The sequence below is a fragment of the Ambystoma mexicanum genome, chromosome 10 (genome assembly GCF_040938575.1).
Source record: "Ambystoma mexicanum isolate Mex_15411 chromosome 10, UKY_AmexF1_1, whole genome shotgun sequence".
NCBI lineage: Eukaryota > Metazoa > Chordata > Amphibia > Caudata > Ambystomatidae > Ambystoma > Ambystoma mexicanum.
In genome coordinates this window covers 65,922,284-65,943,419 of record NC_090932.1, presented here as the reverse complement: position 1 = coordinate 65,943,419, position 21,136 = coordinate 65,922,284, and the positions used below count along the sequence as shown (strand labels likewise).

Below are 21,136 nucleotides of genomic sequence, written 5' to 3'. Positions count from 1 at the left end.
CCCCGGCCCATACCATCATCTGGGGCCACCGCTCAGGCCCGAGAACTGGAGGTCCCCTCCCACTACCATCCCCACCAGGGGATCCAAGCCTGGGTCCACGGAGGAGGAGCGGTCTAAGCCGGGCCACGTTGAGTGACCCACAGCTGCAAGCCCGGAGAAGAGCCTGATCAACGCTGCCCGCCTGGAGCCCCAGCCCGGGGCCCTCTCTGACACCCCCCGAAGCGCCTAGGCTAACCCCCGGGCCTGGCCGCATTTCCATCCCGGGCTACCCCTGACTCCGGAGGGGTAGCCCCCTTTGGCCTCAGAAGCGACCCGACTGCGTATCTCCTGGGGCGCCCCGGCCCACTGCATCACCCGCTCTGCTCTCTCTGGCCCATCAATCTATCTGCCCACCGGAACCTACGCCCCACACATTTGCCCACCACCAAGATTTGGAGAGCTCACCCCCTTATCTGAAGCCACTGTGCACCGGTCAAGCTTGGAACCAGCATTCCCTTTCCTCAATCAAGAGCCTTGACGCTCATCCACAGGGTGGGCCTTCCAAACCATCTCCCCACCCACGATTCGCCAACATGTCGAGACAGTCGAAAGCTATTAAAAACGTGGACATTGCTACCATGCTCACCGCTCCTGACAGGGGAAAGAAACCGGACTCAGTTACTCCCACCCCAATGATCTCCCAGGAGGAGGGTGACACCCCAGCTACCAGAGGTGATCTACTGGCGTTTATGGCAGACATCAAAGCCGAGTTTTGGTCCTGCATGTCGGAACTCACCTCCAAATTGGAACAAACGGACCACAGGGTGACCGAAGTGGAGCAAAGACTGAGTGAGATCGAGGACCGCTCCCAAGACCAAACAGCTGCCATGGGAGATATTCAGCAAACAGTAAGAGCCCTCCAAGACAGGTGCGAAATCCTCGAATACAAACAAGAGGACCTGGAAAACAGAGCTCGTCGGAATAACCTCCGAATCCGGGGAGTTCCGTCCTCAGTCCCCGACCAAAATCTTGCAGGCTACATAGGAGACCTCTTCCAAATCCTCCTCCCACAACTAGATAAATCCCAACTGCTGCTGGATCGGACTCACAGACTGCGTCCGCGTCGGGGAGTAGACTCCGACCAGTCCCCCGATGTCATAACGAGAGTTCACTATTTCTCCACAAAAGAAGCTATCTCCGCTATCAGTCGGTCCGGAGATGATCTCTCCTTTCAAGGTCACCCTCTTCAAATTTATCAGGATCTCTCCCTCTCAACCCTTCAGAAAAGAAGGGCTCTCCGACCTTTAACCCTCTTCCTCCAAGAGCGTAAAGTCAAATACAGATGGCTCTTCCCCACAGCACTGCAATTTTCTTATAATGGCTCCCTCCGGAGAATATCCCATTTAGAAGATGCCGCTAAAATCATGCAGACATCCTCCTCCCCGGAGGGAACTACCGCCCCAGACTTGGAAGCCTCGGGGAGCCCTACGTCAGCCCTCCCTCCCCAACCCAGGCGACCTCCATGGTCCAAGGCCTCCCGAAACAGGAGAAGATAACCCGAGTTCGAGCGGCCCTAGATGTCCTCCGCTCCTCCGGCGTCCCGGACGCCCAACGCCCTTTCAGCTAAATTCAGAAACAGTAACTCCGGCCCAACACAGTCCTACGTTCGCCCGGCGCGGCGGGATTCCTTCATGGCCTATGCCCCCCTCCAAGGTCCGCTTCATCTTAGAGTCCTTGGATGCAAACGTTACTTTGCCAGACACAATTGGCCCTGTTGGCCTGGGGTGGGGTTACACCCACAATGTTTCCCACCCCGCTAGTTAAAAAGTTGGCCTCCCGTTGGGGGCCTCTGTTAAAACTGCAAGTGCGGTACAGATCACCTCTACACCCTCTTCACGATGGCAGCTAATGGACAACCTGGAGTCCCCCCTCCATCCCCCAAGCAAGGAACCTCTGGCTCCCCGATCCCGGAACACCAGACGCTGAGATGCCTTTCCTGGAATGTTAACGGACTCAACTCTCCCCCCAAGCGCAAATCGATTCTCCAGAAGCTACAAGATGAGGAGGCCGGTGTGGTGTTCCTTCAAGAGACTCATCTCCTCCCGGCAGACTTTGGCCGGCTCCGATCTAGCATGTATCCACGCCAGTTCTTCGCCTCAGGGAACTCCAAAAAGGGGGGCACAGCAATTATGTTTCGGAAAGACCTGCGCCCCCAGATCTTGGACTCCATGATGTGCCCGGAGGGCCGCTTCGTGGCCATCAAGTGCCTCCTGCTGGGGGACCTCTACACCTTGGTATCGGCATATGCACCCAACTCGGGACAGGCAACTTTCTATGATTCCCTGGGCTCCTCCCTCTCAAGCTTTGCGGAAGGCCAGACAATAATCGGAGGGGACTTCAATGGGGTTCCAGACCCCACTAAGGACAAATCCAACCCCCCTGCTCTTGGCGAGTTCGGTCAGGCCCTCAGTCTGCTGCGGCTCTTCAGAACCCTGGAGGTGGTGGATACATGGCGGGTGCTTCACCCCACCGAGAAAGACTACTCTTTCTTCTCGGGCGTTCACCGAACTTATTCCAGAATCGACCTCCTTCTATCTTCCCCCCAAACTCTCGCCCTCGCTAATGAGGTGTCGATAGGCCAGCAAATTCTATCGGACCATGCTCCGATAATAATGGAACTAAGCATTCAGAACACCCACGCCAAGGCGACACGCAGATGGGCGCTCTATGACCCAATCCTCAATGATATGTCAATCAGAGACAATATAACCACCACCATCAAGAACTTCTTTGAGGAGAACCCAGCCGCAGACACCTCCCTAGCCAATAACTGGGATACAATGAAAGCTGTAGTTAGGGGATCCTTGATAGCCCAAGGCGTAGCTTACCATCGAAACCGGAAACAAGTCCGTCTATCCCTGGAGGAGGACTTGCGAGCAGCTGAGGAAGCCCAGAAAAAGAGTGGCTGGTCTCCCAAGACACAGAGAGCGCTTCGCTCGGCCAGGAAGAAACTGGAGGCCCACTATGCAGAACACACTGCGCAACTTTTGGCGAAGACCAAACAATTTTACTATGCCAAAAGCAACAAGGCCAACAAGTTGCTGGTGGCCAAGCTAGCTAAAACAAGACGGACCAACACAATTATAGGGCTCCGGGACCCACAGGGGGTGATACATCACTCCGAACAGACGAAACTACAACTAGCTTCGGACCACTTAACCCAGGTCATGACAGCACCCCCCCGAGATCGGTCAAAGCAGGAGGCATACCTGCGGAACGCAGCCCTGACGCGTCTCCCGGACTCCACACGAGAGCAGTTGGAAGCCCCAATAACAGATGAAGAAGTTGACGGAGCCATCAAGGCCCTCAAATCGCGGGCCCCGGGCCCAGACGGATTCTCCCCGAGGTTCTATAAGATATTTAAGCTCCAGCTTATCCCCCACATGGTGGCCCTTTTCAACTCTTTCCAGGTCTCGGGATCTGTAACCCCCACAATGCAAGAGTCGGTGACGGTCCTCCTTCCTAAGCCGGGGAAAGACCCGAGAGATCCGGCGTCATACAGACCCATCGCCTTACTGAATATCGACGCCAACTTGTACTCGAAGATTTTGGCCAACCGCCTGGCACTTATCCTCCCGGAAATAATCCACCCCGACCAAACAGGCTTCATTCTTCACCGAGCAGCAGGGGACAACATCCGGCGGACTCTGAACCTAGTGAACATCGCCCACCGCGACTCCCAAGGCCTTGCCTTAATGGCCCTGGACGCAACCAAAGCCTTTGACAGAGTCGATTGGTCCTATCTGGAATGCACCCTGGAAGCATTTGGGTTCGGCCCCACAGCCCGAGCCATGATCCTGGCGAACTACACGCAGCCTAAAACCATCCTCAGGATCAATGGCGCCCACTCAGCCCCGATACCTCTGTCTTGTGGGACAAGGCAGGGCTGCCCGCTGTCACCCCTACTCTTCGCCCTCACAATGGAGCCCTTCGCCCAGAAGATCAGGCGGAATGAATCCATTAAGGGACTTCAGGTGGGCCCGTCCCACCACAAAATCGCTCTTTACGCGGACGATGTACTATTGACACTCACGGAAGCCAGTACCTCAGCGAAACACGCCCTGGCCGAAATAAAGGAATTGGGGGAGGTCACCGGCTTTACTGTCAACTTCGCCAAATCAGTGGCCCTAGGAATCGGCCTCCGCCCAGAGGAAAAAGAGGCGTTAACGGGTCTGTGCCCGATTGAATGGCGGGACCACTGGATCCCCTACCTAGGAGTTCTCATCCCAGCAAACCCAAAGGAGACCTATCAGGCGAACTTTCCCAAACTGATCAAGGAGCTGGAGGGAGACCTGAAGCGCTGGACCACGCAAGAGATCTCACTAATGGGCCGGATCACAGCTGTCAAAATGAACCTGCTCCCTAGGTTCCTCTATGCCTGCTCATCTCTATCGGTGCCCTTCCCGACCCAGACCCTCCACGACTTACAGAGGAAGATATCGAAATTCATATGGAAAGGCAAAAAGGCCAGGATCCCCCACAAGACCCTGATTGGTAACGCCAGGCTGGGAGGCCTAGGGGTCCCGGACCTGCAGGCCTATAGGGCAGCGGCGCAACTGTCACACCTACACGCCTGGCAGTCGAGCACAGCCCGCCCCAGATGGGTGGAACTGGAGCAAGCCCAGCTCCCGCTCCCCCTCCGGTTCCTCCCTCACATCCAACCCTCTCTCAGGGCGCGCTGGAAGGACATCCTACTGACAACGAAGCAGACCCTAAGCTCCTGGGACTGGGCTCTAAAGCAGAAAGGAATCCCGAGGGGCTGAGGCCCCCTTTCGCCGATCTTTCACAATCCCGACTTCTCCCCGGGATCTCTCCCCCGCAACTTCCAGAATTGGATAGACGGGGGCCTTGAAACCCTGGGGCAGATGTACTCCGAAAACAGACCCCGGACCTTCGAACAGTGCAAGGAGACTTTTCGGCTTCGAGAGAGGGACAGGTTCACATACTGCCAGCTCCGCCACTGGTGTTCACACCCCCAGACCCTCCAGGCGGCAACTCGCCCCCCGACTCCACTGGAGCTAACCCTCGCGGATCTGCCGGCTAGAGGAAGAACTTCAGCCATATATAGATGCTTCTCGGGGGACTTTCTGGCGGCAAAAACCCGATCCATGGCTCAGTGGGAGGCGGACCTAGGCCATCCGTTCGATGACCAAACTTGGGTAGACATATGGTCCCGCACCCACTCCTCCTCCACCTGCGTCACCAACAAAGAATGTGCATACAAACTCACCCTGCGCTGGTATTACCCCCCTCTCAGACTCCACCACATGAATCCACAAGTGGACCCCGCCTGCTGGAGAGGCTGCAGTCAACCAGGCTCTTACTTTCACATGTGGTGGACATGCCCCAAGATCCAGCAATTCTGGACCAGGTGTCTCTCAACCATTGAACAAGTCACCGGCTCCGCCCTCCCACTGGACCCTGAGACAATTCTACTGGGGATCCCGGTCCCCGGAATCTACCCCCGCTCCGGCAACAGGGCTAAGCTCCTCACACAATGCCTCTTGGCGGGCAAGACAGTTCTGGCCCGTTTCTGGAAGTCGCAAGACGGCCCCTGCCTAGCCCACTGGTGGGGAAAATTGTGGGACATTTTAATAGCGGAAAAGGTCACCGCTGCGAGAGCGGGGACTCTGCACCGCTTCCAGAATGTATGGGCTCCAGTGCTGGACTATGATCAGGGATTTCCTGCAATGACGTTCAAGCCAATCAACGCCCGTTGGGCCCTGGGGGACCTGGAGAGTACGCACCAGGCGGGGGTGATAGACTGAATCTCTGGCCCGGGAAAACCGGAATGATGGGGGGAAAGGGACACAAAGCCAGAATCTTTTCTTTGCAATGTTATACTGCCACCCGATACTGTTTGTAACCTATACTGCCTTGCTATAAATAAACATATTTAAAAAAAAAAAGGATATCTTGGCCTCCAACCCTGGACTCCCCATCGCTGATACCAATACCAGCGCCTCTTCCAGACAGACCCTCACCGACATCCTCTTTGTTGTTCCTTCGCCGGATCTATGGACCCCCCATATGATCTCTGTGCTTTGTCCTGTCTCCTCCTCTCCCATTATTGGTGGCACTCGCTGGGATGTCCTCATGGCTTCTTTCGACTCCTCCAGAGTCATCCTTAATGTCTACCTAAATGGCACTGTCATGGTCCAAGGTCCTCAGGCCAATCTCCTCTTCTTCGATAGGCATTTCCCTCGCCTCATCAACTTCCTCTCATCTCCAGCTGTCCCCTTCTTTCACTCCCTGGCTACCTTACCCACTTTTTCCTCCTCCTCTGCCACTCTTTAGGCTACCTCCACAACTCCGCAGGGAGTACCTCTGATTTGTACCCCTCCCCGGAAGGTCTTTAAGGCCTGCAACCTTCTTCATCTTGCCACTCTCAACTCTCGCTCTGCTGTCAAACACTCCTCTGACATCTGCCACCTCCTTGAAGAACTGGACCTTGATGTCCTCGGTTTTACGGAGACATGGTTCACTGCTAGCTCTGTCACAAGCTTTGACACTCTACTCCCTGAGTGCTACAAGATCCTCTCCACACCCAGATCCACTCGACCTGGAGGGGGCATAGCCCTGATCTTTCCTGAGTGGATTCCTGCCACTATCATTCCCATTCAGATTTACTCCTCTTTTGAATGCCTTGTCTGCAGGCTCTCAATCTCTCCTAGCCACTCTCTTACCGTTGCTACTCTCTACCGGCCCCACGGGCAAATCACCTCTTTTCTCTCTGAGTGGGCTGACCTCTCCTCCTCCCTCCTGGCCTCAACCACTCAACTCCTCCTCCTTGGTGACCTCAACATTCACCTCGATTCTCACTGTCCCTCATCACTGCTCTTTTGCAACCTCTGCGATACCCTCTCCCTCTCTATCCTCCCCTCTGGCCCGACGCACTCTGCAGGGCACACACTTGATGTCTTGATTTCCTCTGGCTTCCCCCTCTCTATTCCTCTGACCACTCCTCTCTCCTGGAGTGACCACTGCCTCCTCTCCTGCCATCTCTCACTCTCTTCCCCCCAAGCCAACCACACCCCAACACTTCCACTTACCTTCTCGGACATCCGACCTATGAAGCGTGTGTCAGCTGAGGCTTTCGCTGCCACCTTCTCTCCCCCTCCTGCTTCCCTGGCTGACTCACACCCCGACACAACCCTGTCCCTTCTCTACTCTTCTATCTCTGATACTCTTGATGCTCTTGCCCCTGTCATGAGGATCTGCTTGAAGTCCAAAGCCAAGTGCAATTCCTGGTATGATTCTGACCTAGCTACACTTAAACGTAAGTGTAGGGCGGCTGAGAGGAAATGGAGGTCTTCTTGCTCATCCTCTGACAAACTGGCCTGTCGCCTGCTCCAAAGGCAATACCGACTCTATGTTCGCACTAAGAAGAGAGCCCACATTCAAGGCCGTGTCTCTGCGGCATCCAACAACTCGGCCGAACTCTTTAAAATCTGCAATGAGCTTGCCAACCCTGCAGCAGTCTCCTCCCCTCCTCTTGCCTCCCAGGCTCTCTGCAATGCCCTTGCCTCGCACTTTATCTCTAAAACCCAGGACATCCTGTCCACCCTTGCCTCCCCTCCCCCTCCTATTCCCTCTCTTCCTTTCCTACTTTCTCCCCTGACGAGGTCGCTAGACAAGTCCGATCTATGAAAGCCTCATCAAAACAGGTTCATCCCTGTTCCTCCAAAACCATCAAGGACCACATTGACACCCTCGCTCCTGCCCTTGCTTATTTTTGCAACCACTCGTTTGCCTCAGGATCCTTCCTCTCCCTCTGAAGCACTCCCTTGTGCATCCTCTTCTCAAGAAACCCACAGCTGATCCTTCCTGTCCGGCAAACTATTTCCCAATTTCCATTACCCCCTTTCTGGGCAAACTCCTGGAAAAGCTGGCTATCTCTCAGCTTAACCTTCATTCAGATTCTGTTGGTTGTCTCCATGACCACCAGTCTGGCCTCAGAGCGGCCAGAAGCACGGAAACTGCTCTCCTCAATATCCGTGAAGATCTGCTCTCCAACCTTGATTCTAACATTCCCTCTGTCCTCATCCTTCTTGATCTCTCTTCTGCCTTCGACACGGTCAACCACACCATCCTTCTCAACCGTCTCCGTGAGAACCTGGATATCACTGATCAGGCTCTGGCCTGGCTGACCTCTTTCCTCTCTGATTGACCCACCCAGGTCCAACTGGGGTCTTTCCTATCATCTATCTTCCTCTCCACCTGTGGGGTTCCCCAGGGGTCTAACCTCTCACCCTGGCTTTTCAACCAATACCTGGTAACTCTCGCTCACTGCGTTGCCATTTTTTTCCTCAACTTTCCAGTGCTATGCTGATGACACTCAACTAATATTCCGGCTGCCCTCGGCCACCTCCTCTCCCTCTCTCATCCCTGACTGCCTAACTGCCATTCAAGATTGGTGTGCCGCCAATGATCTTTGTCTGAATGCCAGCAAGATGGAGATCCTCCTCATTGGCACACCTTCACCATCCTTTTCCCTCACTCTCGGGCCGGCCTCCCTTGGCCCTCCTCCTACCCCGACCTGCGAGACTAAGAACCTTGGGGTCATCTTTGACTCCACACTTTCCTTCTCGGCCCATATCTCTGAGGTCTCTAAAAAGTCAAACTTTCTACTGTACCTCCTCAGAGGTATTCTTCCTTTCCTCTCCTTCCCTCAGAAGCTCACTGTCTCCCAAGCTCTGGTTCTCTCTCGGTTGTACTTTTGTAACAGCGCCTTTCTAAATCTACTTGCCTCTACTCTCCGCCCTCTACAACTTATCCAGAACAGGACTGCGAGACTTGTCCTTGTCCTCAAGCCCTGGGATTGTATCTCTCCAGCTCTGAAATCTCTCCATTGGCTCCCAGTGGATGCAAGGATTAAATTCAAAACCCTCTGCATTATCCACAAGGCTTTCTGGGGCCTGGGTCCAAATACCTTCAGCTATCCCTCTGCAAATACCTCCCCTCTCAAGCTCTTTTCTCCTCTACCTCTAACTCCCTCCGGGTCAATCGTTTTTCAAAGAAACGAGCTGGGGGTCGATCTCTATCTTCGGCTGGGGCCTCCCTCTGGAACAGCCTCCCTGCCACTCTAAAACTTGAGGAGAACCATCTCCGCTTCCGGAAGCACCTAAAAACCTTCCCCTTTGCTTCTGCCTTCGCTCCCCTTCTCCCCTGCTGGTCTGCCCTCTTGGCACTGTGCACCTGGCCACCCTCTGTCCCCTGGGCCCAGGTACCTGCTCACCCTGCCACCTTCCTGCACTGCCTCCTGGCCACCCCTTGCACTGGGGACTGTATCTGTACCCATACAGCCCCCCCCATTTTTCTTCTTTTTCTGCACTTATTCAGACTTACCCAGTCTGCTGCCTTAAACACAGCACTTGCCACTTGCTGGCTGCACTATCACAGTTTGCCTCCATTTTCTATTTATTTTGATTTATTTTATTTATCTGTGCTCCTCGGCTCTGCACTTTCCACTCTCCCCCTTCCATGCACTTGTTCCCTTTTCCCTTCCCCATGCACTTGCGCGTTCTCAATGTCAATGGGCCTAGTAAGATCGTTTTTATGTTGTGCTGTGTTCTCCCTTGTTCCCCTCCTTTGCCTAGTCGCGCTCTGAAACACTTGTGTACGAGCGCGATACAAATAAAATATCATATAATATCATAAAATATCATATATATGTACGATCACATACAATCAAATCGTCCACATAGAGAATACAGTTTATCTTGGTGTTTTTACATTTTGGTGGACAGTTGTTCAAGTTTGACAGTTCCTCGGGCAGGTCTGCCAGGTAGATATTGAACAGCAGAGGTGCCAATACACAGCCCTATCTCAACCCCTTACTGGTGGAGACAGGATCTGATAATGGACCCCTGCTTTCCAAACGCACCTGGACCTGGGTGTTTTGATACACACCACAGATCGCACTTCATATGTTGGCAGGATAGCCTAACTTATGCAGCTTGGCCCATAAGATGTTCTGGTCTACAAGATCAAACTCAGAGCAGAAATCTATCATCGCTGCATATTAATACAGGCCATTTTTGTTCTTTCGTCAGATTTATTTGTCTGCCCATAATTTTTAAGCATTGGTGGTAGTTGACCCTGGACAGAAGCCCATCTGGGAGTTTTCCAATACATGGTTATGGCCTACCTACTTAGTTAGCTGCTGTAATGGTAGGGAGGCAAAAACCTTCCCTGAGACATCTAACATGGCCAGCAGGCGGTAATTTGCTGGGTCTCTCCATTTGGCCTTCTTATGGATCGTTACTAGATAAGATGTTTTCCAAGACGTTGGGATATTCCCTTCCTCTGACACTTTAGTGAATAGTTCCTATAATAATTCTGACCAATTCTCAGGGTCACTTTTTAAAACGATATTTGCTATTCCGTTAGGGCCTGGTGTTCTCGATTTTTTTTTGTAGCTTCCGTATTACAATCTGAATGTCCAACTTATCAAAGTGCAGCTCATCGCTTTTGATAATACTTGGGGCTGATTTCTCCAACTCTGTGTTTGCGCCGAAAGCACAGCTTATATACTCTGTCCACTCATAGGCACATATTCGGAAGCCCTCCCCCTAAATCTTGTATAATCTCCCTGAGCCAGGTCAAGATATTTGGCACCAAATACGGCACACTCAGTTCAATGCAATTCTACTGAGATAAGTCCGCACGAGGAACTAGCATTTCCTTTTTGAAAATCCATTTGGTTCACATATCTCTTCATTGCTCCTCACTCGCAAGGCATCCCTCGATTGAGATTCAGGTGTATTTAGCCTGAGCCAAACACAATATCTTACGAAACGGGGAGTGTGCCACATGTTACTCAAAGTATTCCTGTGAAGGTATATCCGAATAAGTAACCGGTCCTTTCCTACTTCATTGCAGGTTTGACCACCACTCACACTTCTCTATTTCCAACCTGACTGCTGCTTTCACCCACAATCCTAACTCTACTCTCCATCGTCAGTGCTCTTCTCCCCAGTGTTTCTGCTCCATGTGAGTCACCTAGCGATCTTGCTTCTCTCCCATCCGCCTAACAGCAGCTTGTCTTCTGTACCATTGGATCCCATTGCCATCCCCCTTGCACTATGCCCCCACCCCTTCTACTCCCGCAAACAACTACAAAGGAACCCTGCTGTGATCATGCTGCACCTGCCGCTTTGTCCTTGGCAGACATATCAGGGTGGTTCTTTGGAATTCTCTTTCATGAGGGCATCAAACACAGCACACTCTGATCCTTCACCTCTGTTTATTTTCTGCAGGGCTGGGTTTGCACCTGAGCCCCATTGTCTAGGTACTCATAGCCTTATCGTCCTCACTTGTGTGCTATACTGGCCCCTTAGTGGCCTTAAGCACCCGTTAATGTCTTTGCTGTAATTGGTCATTAACCTTGAGCATTAACTTTGGTTTCCAAACCATTAACATCTGGCGTAATGTGCAGACGAGGGCTATAAAGCTTCTTGAATGGATGTTGACAATATTATGAAACCTATGTATGGTTCGATTTCCAAGTTCATGCCATACTTTCAGCTGCTTAGATACATGATCATTCTGCTGAATCTCCTTGTATATTCCGGCGTGGGAGGATAGGTCAGGGACAAAGCACTTGTCTTGAAAACAAGTCAAAGTGGAGCAGAACAGGTTTGATACCCTATCTCACGATTAGAGGCTAGATTTCGGCATGGAGTTCAATATAATTGATTTTTATGTGTCGTCTATCCGGGATCAATTTGCACCATGTCACAGCAGATGCAATACCCAAAACCTGTGAAGACATGATTATTCGCTTAAATGGGTTTAGGCTGACGCAAGTGTGGCAGGGAGTGTTTGGAAGGGAGTGCGAATAGCAGTTAACCATTATTGTCTCTCCCTTGTTGATGATCCGGGCATTGCACACATCAGAGGCAATGCAGGGGTTTAATGCATGTATGCAACGATCCTCAGAATGCTCCTATACTTGAGAATTCATTGGATATATTTAGTAAACCTACATATTGAATCTATGGACCCAGATACTGACAAGCAAGCACTATATTGTAGTCCAACCACCAAATGTCATATCTGAAGGTTAACCCAACAAAGACCAAATTCATTCTCCTGGGAAACCCCCACTAAGAATGCCCAAGTCCAGACTTGGCTGAGTGACAGTGCACATTCTCTAGGCTTTTCTTCTGACTGCACTCTTTCATTCAAAACACACATCACTAAGAAGACCCAGTCAGCATGACCAGCTGGCATTCCTCTGCAAAGTCAAGCCTTTCATTGCTACCCAAGTTTCAGAACAGTTGTCCAAGCCCTGGCCATCTCCCACCCGGATGATGGCAACACCTTACTCGCAGGAGTCCCAGATGCTACCTTTGCTCCAAGCTGCATGCCACGGCATGCCTCACCAGAGGACTATGCAAATTCCACAACATCAGCCCATCCTCAAGGAGATGCACTGGCTACCCCTTGGGGATGCATCATATTCAAGATTCCCTGCCTCCCCTTAGAACACCACTCTACTTGCCTGAGAAACTTGGCCAAATGGAGTGGCCATTAAAACGCAGCCATTTACGGAGACAAGCGCAACACCAGAAGCCGGGACTGTCTGTAAATAAAGAACTGCAAGCTGGTAAAATCCAGGCATCTGCCGTGTGTCTTGTCTCTGGAACAGGTTACCACTGCATATAAGGCCAGCCCCCTCCATCACACACTTCAGAGATGACCTAAAGACCCTACTCTTTATAGAACATCTCACCGGTCACTGATTGCCCTACTTGTAAACTCTGGGTGTGTCCCCTCTGTACACAGCTCTGTTGCTTCCCATAAAGGTTTTTGCATAAGCAGCTATAAAAAAAGAAAAGGATAATATGTGTTTGTACTAACATTGTACACAGGCTATTTTTAAAAGTGTGCAATGTTCATTTCCAATGATCACTTCCAGTATAGTTTTTAGTCATAATAAGAACATTATACTTATCTTATTTTGCAAAGCATATGATCAAGCCCTAGGATAACCATATACATTGTTTTCTGGTGGATGACTATCCCTCTAAGAAGTACATTCGCATATACTCAAAGTACCATGATGAGGAAGGGGAAGGAGGCATATTACACTTGTGAGGCTTCCTGACTGATTTGCATAAAATCACAGAGCATTTTGGAAACAGAAGAATGACCACAGATATGCTTGTGATAACATGATGGCATGCTTGAATCACTAAGCACATCATTCTCATTGGGTTTGGTGCTCATTCATTTTCCACAACAGTCTTCCTATCATTAAAATATGAGTAGCATTGAACTAAATGTACTCATTTAGACAGGCTTGGGATTTGAGGGCAAGGATACAATCACTGTGACATCACTCACTCAATTGGAGCCCCAGGGCTATCTGCAGACGGTGTTTCCTTTCAACGTGCATAATTGTACCCGGGTCTGGTGGGCACATGCCCATCTCCCAAAGGACAAAAGTCCTTGAGAATGTATTATCAAAGAAAATGGGCCTGAGCTTAGACACTGAGGAGAAAAATCCACAACCATAACTGGTTGAATTAAGTTATTGTAATGTTATTATTGGGAGTCACTCTAAAATGAAACACCCAATATCTATATGAAAGGGAAACATTTATGCATATTCCTGGTGAACAAATTGCAATTGACTCCTTTGCCTCAAGGAATGAGTCACTGCCAATGCTTTGGATCAGGCTCCAGGAATCAAGCTGTCTGTGGGAACACTCAAGTCAGTGAAAGGAAACACCTGTTTCTCACAGTGGTGCTCACTCACCACTGTTTTGAGAGAACAGAACAGAGCATAATGCTCCATGCCTATTCCACTGTTGAGCCTGTCGTGATCTTTAAAGCTAATTAGCAAAGATTTGGTAAGCCAATGCCATCTAGGACATGTGCCAGCCACACAGTGCTTTTCAAAGTGCTTCTCAGAATAAGCAGCACAAAACAGTGTTGAAATAAGTAAGTGTGACAGGGTGGGCCACCACAAATAACCACACTTCCTTTCAGAGTAGTTCCAAGGATCTTTATTGGAAGTTTACAACAGAATGACTGAATAGTCAATCAGGTCCTTTAGGGTCTATTGGGTCCTTAAGGGGGATTCCCACTTCCCTTACCCAGGCATCCCTAGAAGGGATGTTAGTTCTTGCCAACGGTAACAAATGGCTGTCTTTGACGGCCTTACTTTAATGGTGGTTGAGACATGGGCTGAATAACTCCCCTAGGGATTTTCTAGGCGTTCCCTAGCCTAGCCCGCTTAGTATTCATAGGGAGTTAGGGATGTTACTTTCTTCCGCCTGGTGTCACTCTCACTTCTCTCACACCTGCTCATACCTAACCTTCCACTATACTGGCCTCTTAAGATATTCCCCTCCCACCACGTCACTGTCCCTCTGATCTCTCACTCCGCCTCTTCACCTCCACCCTTTGATCGTACTTCTTTTCTTACTCATGTTCTTACTATAATTCGTACCTCCAGCTGTTATCTTCTCCTCTCTCCCTTCTCACACTGCACTTCCTTGCCTCTTACTATTCAGTTCTAAACTCTGTCTCACTCTGCGCTAGATAGTCATTCCTACGCTCCCACTCAGGGACGCTCATACTATTTCTACTCCATACTTAAGCCTCACTGTCACCTTCTACTGCCTACTGCGGCTCTACTTCTTCTACTCGCTAACGCTCTCTACTACCTACTCCACTTCCAATATTATCCTTCACCCCCACTGACACTACTGCTACTGACTCCCTCGCCCTCACTCGCTATTCCATTACTCCCACTACCATTATTTCCATTCCCCACTACTACTACCACTGCATATATCTACACCTAACTACTACTACCTCTGCCAATACTACCACTAACACTTTTCTGCTCCTACTCTACCTCTACTCCTCAGATTTTCCACTCTCACACTCAAGCACTCTACAGACCTCTGATAAAGAATAGACTTTGCACTCCAATCGCCCCCACCTCTGGTCTCTCCGATGCCTCCTTCACCACCCCGTGTCCTCACCCTACTAACCCTCACTGAATCATTCAAACGCACTTACTTAAATACCCCACCACCTCCCAGGATTGGCCACTTACCTTAACCAATAGCTTACCTGGTTGCAGGGGGTGTGTCATGGGCAGCGTTTGGGAGGCTTTAAAATGGCTTGTAAGCCCAAGCCTTTTCCAACATAGACCCTGATGGTGTCCAGGGACGTTGGATGTGAAAGGCCTCCATGCGTCTTTCATATAGTATTTATCCCTGGTGGTGTAGTGGACTAAAGGCCTTTCAGGAGGCCTTTATTTAATAATTAAAAAGTCCCAGGTGGGCTAGTGGTCGCTGGAGCCCTGTCAGTGTTATAGTTGTCATGGGACCCCATGATGCTGCGTACAATCTTGCTGCGTCCTCCAGCGGCCGATGTTGCCACGTTCATGGCACCTGCAAGGTTTTCGTGGGCTGCTGCTCAGCAAAGTCTGCTATGGCTGTGTCTCCTTGCAGTACCGCAGTCAATGCAGGTAAGGTGGGAGTAAGGAGGGAGCCTGCCCGCCCTTGGGTGGGCTCCCTTCGTCCCTCTGTCAGGGCCCTAATGGTGTCACCGGTGTTCAGGGAATGTTTTCTAAAACAAACAGTATTCTGTTTATTGTTAAAGAAGTCTAAAATGTCTACCCACACCAAAAATGGTAGTACAGAGAAAGCGAAGCAATCTTAACCACATTAGGTATTTTTCTACAACACATTACAAACTGCATATTTGTTTTATAATCTAAACGGATTCTACACTGGTTGCATTAATCAGCAAACAGTGGATCTCTTACATTAGATTAACAGGAGATCAGGTATTACAAGGGGTAACAGTATGTGGCCATCTATTATAAGGGACAAGATGCCCTCTACCATGCATACAAGGATCTTGCAAGCCACGTCTGAGTTCTGTGACCATATAAAGGGCGTAGGCACCTGGCCTCGTTCCCCTGTTTGTTCATGGACATCCTTGTTATGATATGATATGGTATTTATAACATGCCTATACACAGGTGTTTCAGGGTTGACTTGCAACACCCTTATAACATAAAGTAGGGTGTACTTTATCACATATATTACATGTGATTAGCGATAATTACAACTAGTCTGCAACACCTGCTATCAGAACATTGTTTACTGCTTTTTCTAATGGATATTGCAGGCTGTCATGTATTGCATGCAAAATAACTGTAAGCTTAGAGACCCCTTTATGTGAGTTGGGAGAGGCCATAGCATATACCGAGAATGAACAGACTTAGAGGGACAGATATTACCATCAGTTCTGACATGCCAGTGGGAGCCACTCCGTTAATGGGGAGAATTCACTTTACATGAACAGAGCAATACAAAGCTTAATTCTGTTTATTTTACCACAGTTCCAAATGTGACCAATCAGCTGAGTGTCAGTGACGTCTCCATCGACTCAGTGTCTCTAAGCTGGCTCCCACCTACCGGCAACAGAAGTTACTATTCAGTGGAGGTGTCCGGCGAACCTGCCTCAAGTCGGAGAGTGGACAGTGAATCAGTGACCATCCATAAACTGATACCAGGGAACCTCTACACCTTCTTTGTCTCGGCCGTCTCTGGTGATGGGTCACTGAAAGGAGAGAACCGTTCTGTTGTCTCATACACAAGTAGGTATTTTCTTCATGCAACAGTAAATAATATAGCCTTATATACGAGGGCGAGGTTGTTTATTATCTTTTGATAATGACCTGTCACCAAGTTATGGCCCGAGGTGGAGCCATTATCCCAAGCAATAATGCCCTCTCCCGAGGTCTATAAGGCTATTAGCGCATAGTGGTAGTAGCAATACATATTTTGGAATTTTAGTGGTTAAGTAAAAAGTGGACTTTAATAACGAGCAAAGCAAATAGACAAACTAAGTTAGTAAATTAAATGTGGTTTTATTTTGTAGTATTTAAAAAACATAATTATCTTCATAAGTTAAGCAATGTTATTGAAATCTTGGTTGAACTGAAACGGGTGTAGCTTGCATTCGGTGTTATGTAAAAGTTCACACATTCTCTATAAGAAAGTGAAACAATTGTCCCATATTGTAGCTTTCTCTTTGGAGTGTTAAACAGGATGTTGCAGTGGAAAACAAAATGGCCTCTCAGGGAGGATGTGTCTTGTTGAAAAGAATATTGGCAGGAAATTACATTGTTGTTTCCCTGTTTGCTTTTGAAGATAGAATGTTCAGAATGCAGTCGATACCAGTAGTTATTGACTGCACTCTTAACATTCTGATTGGCAGAGTGGAGGTCAATAATGATCTCCATGTTCTAATAAGGGGTATTACTTTGGGGACAAATGTGTTTATGCTTCTTGATTTACGACAGCTGACATTACGGATTGTATTACAGAAATGTACGTTGATTTAGTGAGGTTTGTGGACCAATGCAAAAACATACCATGCCAGAACGTTTTTGCACTGGCACAATATTATGCCGCCACAAGAACTGCACTGCCCAACATTTCTGCCATACAGGTCAACAAGTAATCCAGTAGTCCCCCTGATGCAATCAAAGGCAGTTAGAACATGAGAAAGCCAGATAAGCACACACTCGAAGATTCTACTTGTATAGTTTAATTTCAAAAGTTGAGTGGTCTGCAACCTGCAGTTCTCGAGATGTTTTCGACTCTAACTCCCATGATCCCTCATCATTGACTTTGATAACAAAGGCTGATGGGAGTTGTATTCCAAAACATATGGTGTGTCAAAGGTTGCAAATCTCTGGATAAGACAAATATCAAACCTGAAGTTTGATCTTCTAAAGAAATATCAATGCATATATTTCCGATATGGATGATTTGGGATTCTTATGGTAGGCTGGGTAATGTTGGTAATGCATGATCATTGGTTTTATAAAAATTCCTAATGACATTTAACGTGTATCAAGCACTTATCAAATGTGAGTTCACACACATAAAAAAATAGACTTATTTCAGAATATCCAATAAGTTATTGGTGATTGGTTGTCTATTGTGCTCAGAAATAAATGTACTAGGTCTACTGAATTACAAATACTTGTTTACAGTGGGAGACGTGTCATTGTGCTCAGAGACATTTCTTTTTTAAAATATATTTGTGAAAACATATGCAGGGTAATTCATGGAATTAATGTGCGCTGAAAATGGGGTTGCAAGCGTGAAAATCGCAGCACACGCGTGCAAAAGCTGCTCAAGTGCCCGTTTGTTGATTCAAGGAAGTCGCTGAGCGTGGCTTACCTGTGATCTGCGCCAAATCTGCGTGTCGCGCACACGTGATTGCGACATCCCGAAGGCTGTGCGCGAGACGGCCAGTGAAGGCGCACACTGCCCAGTGCACAGACCTAAAAAGGGTGTGGAACACACAGAATGGGAAACAACACGTGAAAATGTGGGTGTTACGGGGGAAGTACCGTTGCCAAATCCTCGCAACGCCCACATGCGCGCTAACAACACGTATTCATGGAATCGAACAGGGGAAACCCGCACGCCACAAAAGACGCGCTAAGCCGGAAACATGTACGCCAGCCGAAAGCTGGCGTAAGTGCTCCGCGCAGCATAAAAGTGCGCGCAAACAACAAACAAGCTCATACCGCTAGAATGAATGTACCGTACCTCGCAGCAGTGGTCGTGGGACACCGCAGGAGGAGGAGGATAGCCAGGCCCTGTATCTATTTACCCAGGACCAGCCTTTTTGGGATGCCTGATGACCAGGTTTATGGCAGGTACATGTTTCCACCCCATATCATCCTAGACCTCGTCGCTGAGTGGGAGGATGACCTCACATCACCCACCCTGTGCTCCCAGGCACTGAGCCCCTTGGAAAAGGTGCTCAGTGTACTGCATTTCTTGGCCACTGGTTCATTCCCCAAAGTGCTCGGTGCCATTGATTGCATCCATGTGGCTCTACGTCCTCCCAGGGCCACTGAGCACATCTATCGCAACTGCAAGCACTGGCATTCCATCAACGTGCAGGTGGTATGCGATGCCAAGGGAATAATCACTTCTGTCTATGCAAACTATCCAGTGGCCATCCATGATAGTTTCATATTCAGAATGTCATCCCTAAACCGGGACCTGGAAGCTGGGAGGCATGGCGACACATGGCTCATTGGTGAGTACAAATGCCTGTGCACATGCATGCATGTCACACACAGAGAAATGGCAAAACCCATTAGTCACAACCATTATCACCTCCCATGGGGACAGTGCCCACCCTCAGAGCACCTACATGATGACGCCAATACAGAACCCCACCACACCACCTGAGATAAGATACAACACAGCCCATATTGCAACTTGGGGCATAGTGGAGCGCACATTCGGAGTGCTCAAGTCACGTTTCTGCTCCCTTGACTGCTCTGGTGGCCAGCTGCTATATGCGCCCCAGTAGTGTGCAGGATCATTGTCGCAGCATGTGTCCTGCACAATGTTGCAACCCGGAGGGGCGTGCCGGTGGACATGGTGGTGCCCCCACATCCGCATGCATGGCCGCTGCACATGGACGGGGAAAAGGCACGTGGCGAGGCAGCACATACCCAGCTTGTGGCAACATTTTTCACGTAAAATCCCACCCCTGCGGAGTGCACACAGGCCTGGCAAATGATGAAAAAGGGAAAGTCAGCTGTCACAACCCTACCACCCTGAGATTGTTTCCCTGGAAGTGCTGCATTGTGTGCATCCCTAGCTACTTAAAGAGAGCCAATGCCGTGTCAGTAAAAGGCACACATTCATGCTGCATAAAGGACTACCCCCTTGCAAAACAGCACACCCAAATACTGGTATGTCACCCAACCCCTCCCAAAACCCATGTCACCTGCCCGAGACACCATGGCATGGCATGCAATGTGAAAGCAACCAAATAAATGCACAACGCATGACACAACTGTCACAAAGTGCACCGTCACAAATGGAAACAGGCCACAGACAATTCCCTCTCACATATGAAAAAGAAACTGCACACATGAACATATGCTTACCATCATGACAAAATATGAATACAGAACCCAACAGTGGCAACATCTGACAGTGACCAATCACAATAGTCCAAGTGTGACAATCTGACAAATGCAGCACATCCACCCCTCCCATCTTCAGTGTGTTGGTGGTAGGTAAATGTGGCAGGGTACTGCATTCAGTATTTCAGCATGAACTGCAGCTGCAATGGAGACAGGCAAGGTAACACATGAAGAAGCTACATGTAAATATGCATAATGAGCAATATTGAATACAATATACAAATCAACCATGCATTGGAGAAACCATCACTAATCCCCACTAGGGGTGTATACACAGTTTGGACAACAGACTGGCCACACAACTGATGGAAGCCCAATGCCTCTGTGTAATTTACTGTCACACAGTGCCATCATTTCGAGCCCATGGAAAGGAGAAGGAGTGGCATATGTGTCTGGACCCCAAGCCTCAAACACAAACACAAGACAAGCCTGTATGGGCCCAGGTGGAACACACAGTGGATGCCTAAGGGTGCCACTCAAAGCAAAACACTGTAACATGAATGCACAATAGACAAGAAAAAGAGGAAAAATTAAAATTAAAAAACAAAAAACAAAAATCAAAAATGGCCATGGGCGAGAGGGGGGGTCCACCCAGGAGGGAGGAGGTGCAGGGTGCACACCAACAACCACATGCGTGGATGTTGAGAAAAAAAAATACCTCCATGGGCTCATGGCCTGCACGGCGGCTACCCGATAGTGGGAGAACTGCCATCGCTGTTGTCACCCTCTGGTGCTACATGAAAAGGTGTGCGTGGTATGGGAGGCAGACCATGCAAAGCCCTGACATGCTCCTCCATGGCAGCAAGCATGCGGGTTTGAAAGGTTTGGTTCTGCAAGATGATGGTCCGGAGGTCCCCATGCAGCATGTCACAGGTAGCACAGAGTTCTGCTTGCAAGATCTCACGTGATGCACGGATCTCCTCATGGGTTGCCTGGAGCTCAGCTGAGATGCGTGTTAGCTGCTCCAGCTGCTGTTCTGACCGTCTACTTCGGGACACCTCACGTGCACCCAGAGTAGCTCTGAGGGAGGTGTTATCTTCCCTCAGGGCATCCCTGTGGGCCTGTGCCTCAGCAGATATGGGTGTG

The 21,136-nt window shown here is 49.5% G+C and overlaps 1 protein-coding gene across 1 annotated transcript in view; it reads left to right on the top strand.

The window, feature by feature from the left end:
* The window catches only part of LOC138492813 (tenascin-X-like), a 759,772-nt gene that overhangs the window by 463,875 nt on the left and 274,761 nt on the right, over positions 1-21,136 (top strand). Inside the window, exon 23 of the mRNA XM_069620166.1 lies at positions 16,418-16,675. Coding sequence (XP_069476267.1) covers positions 16,418-16,675 — 258 coding nt within the window. The remainder of the gene's footprint in view (positions 1-16,417; positions 16,676-21,136) is intronic.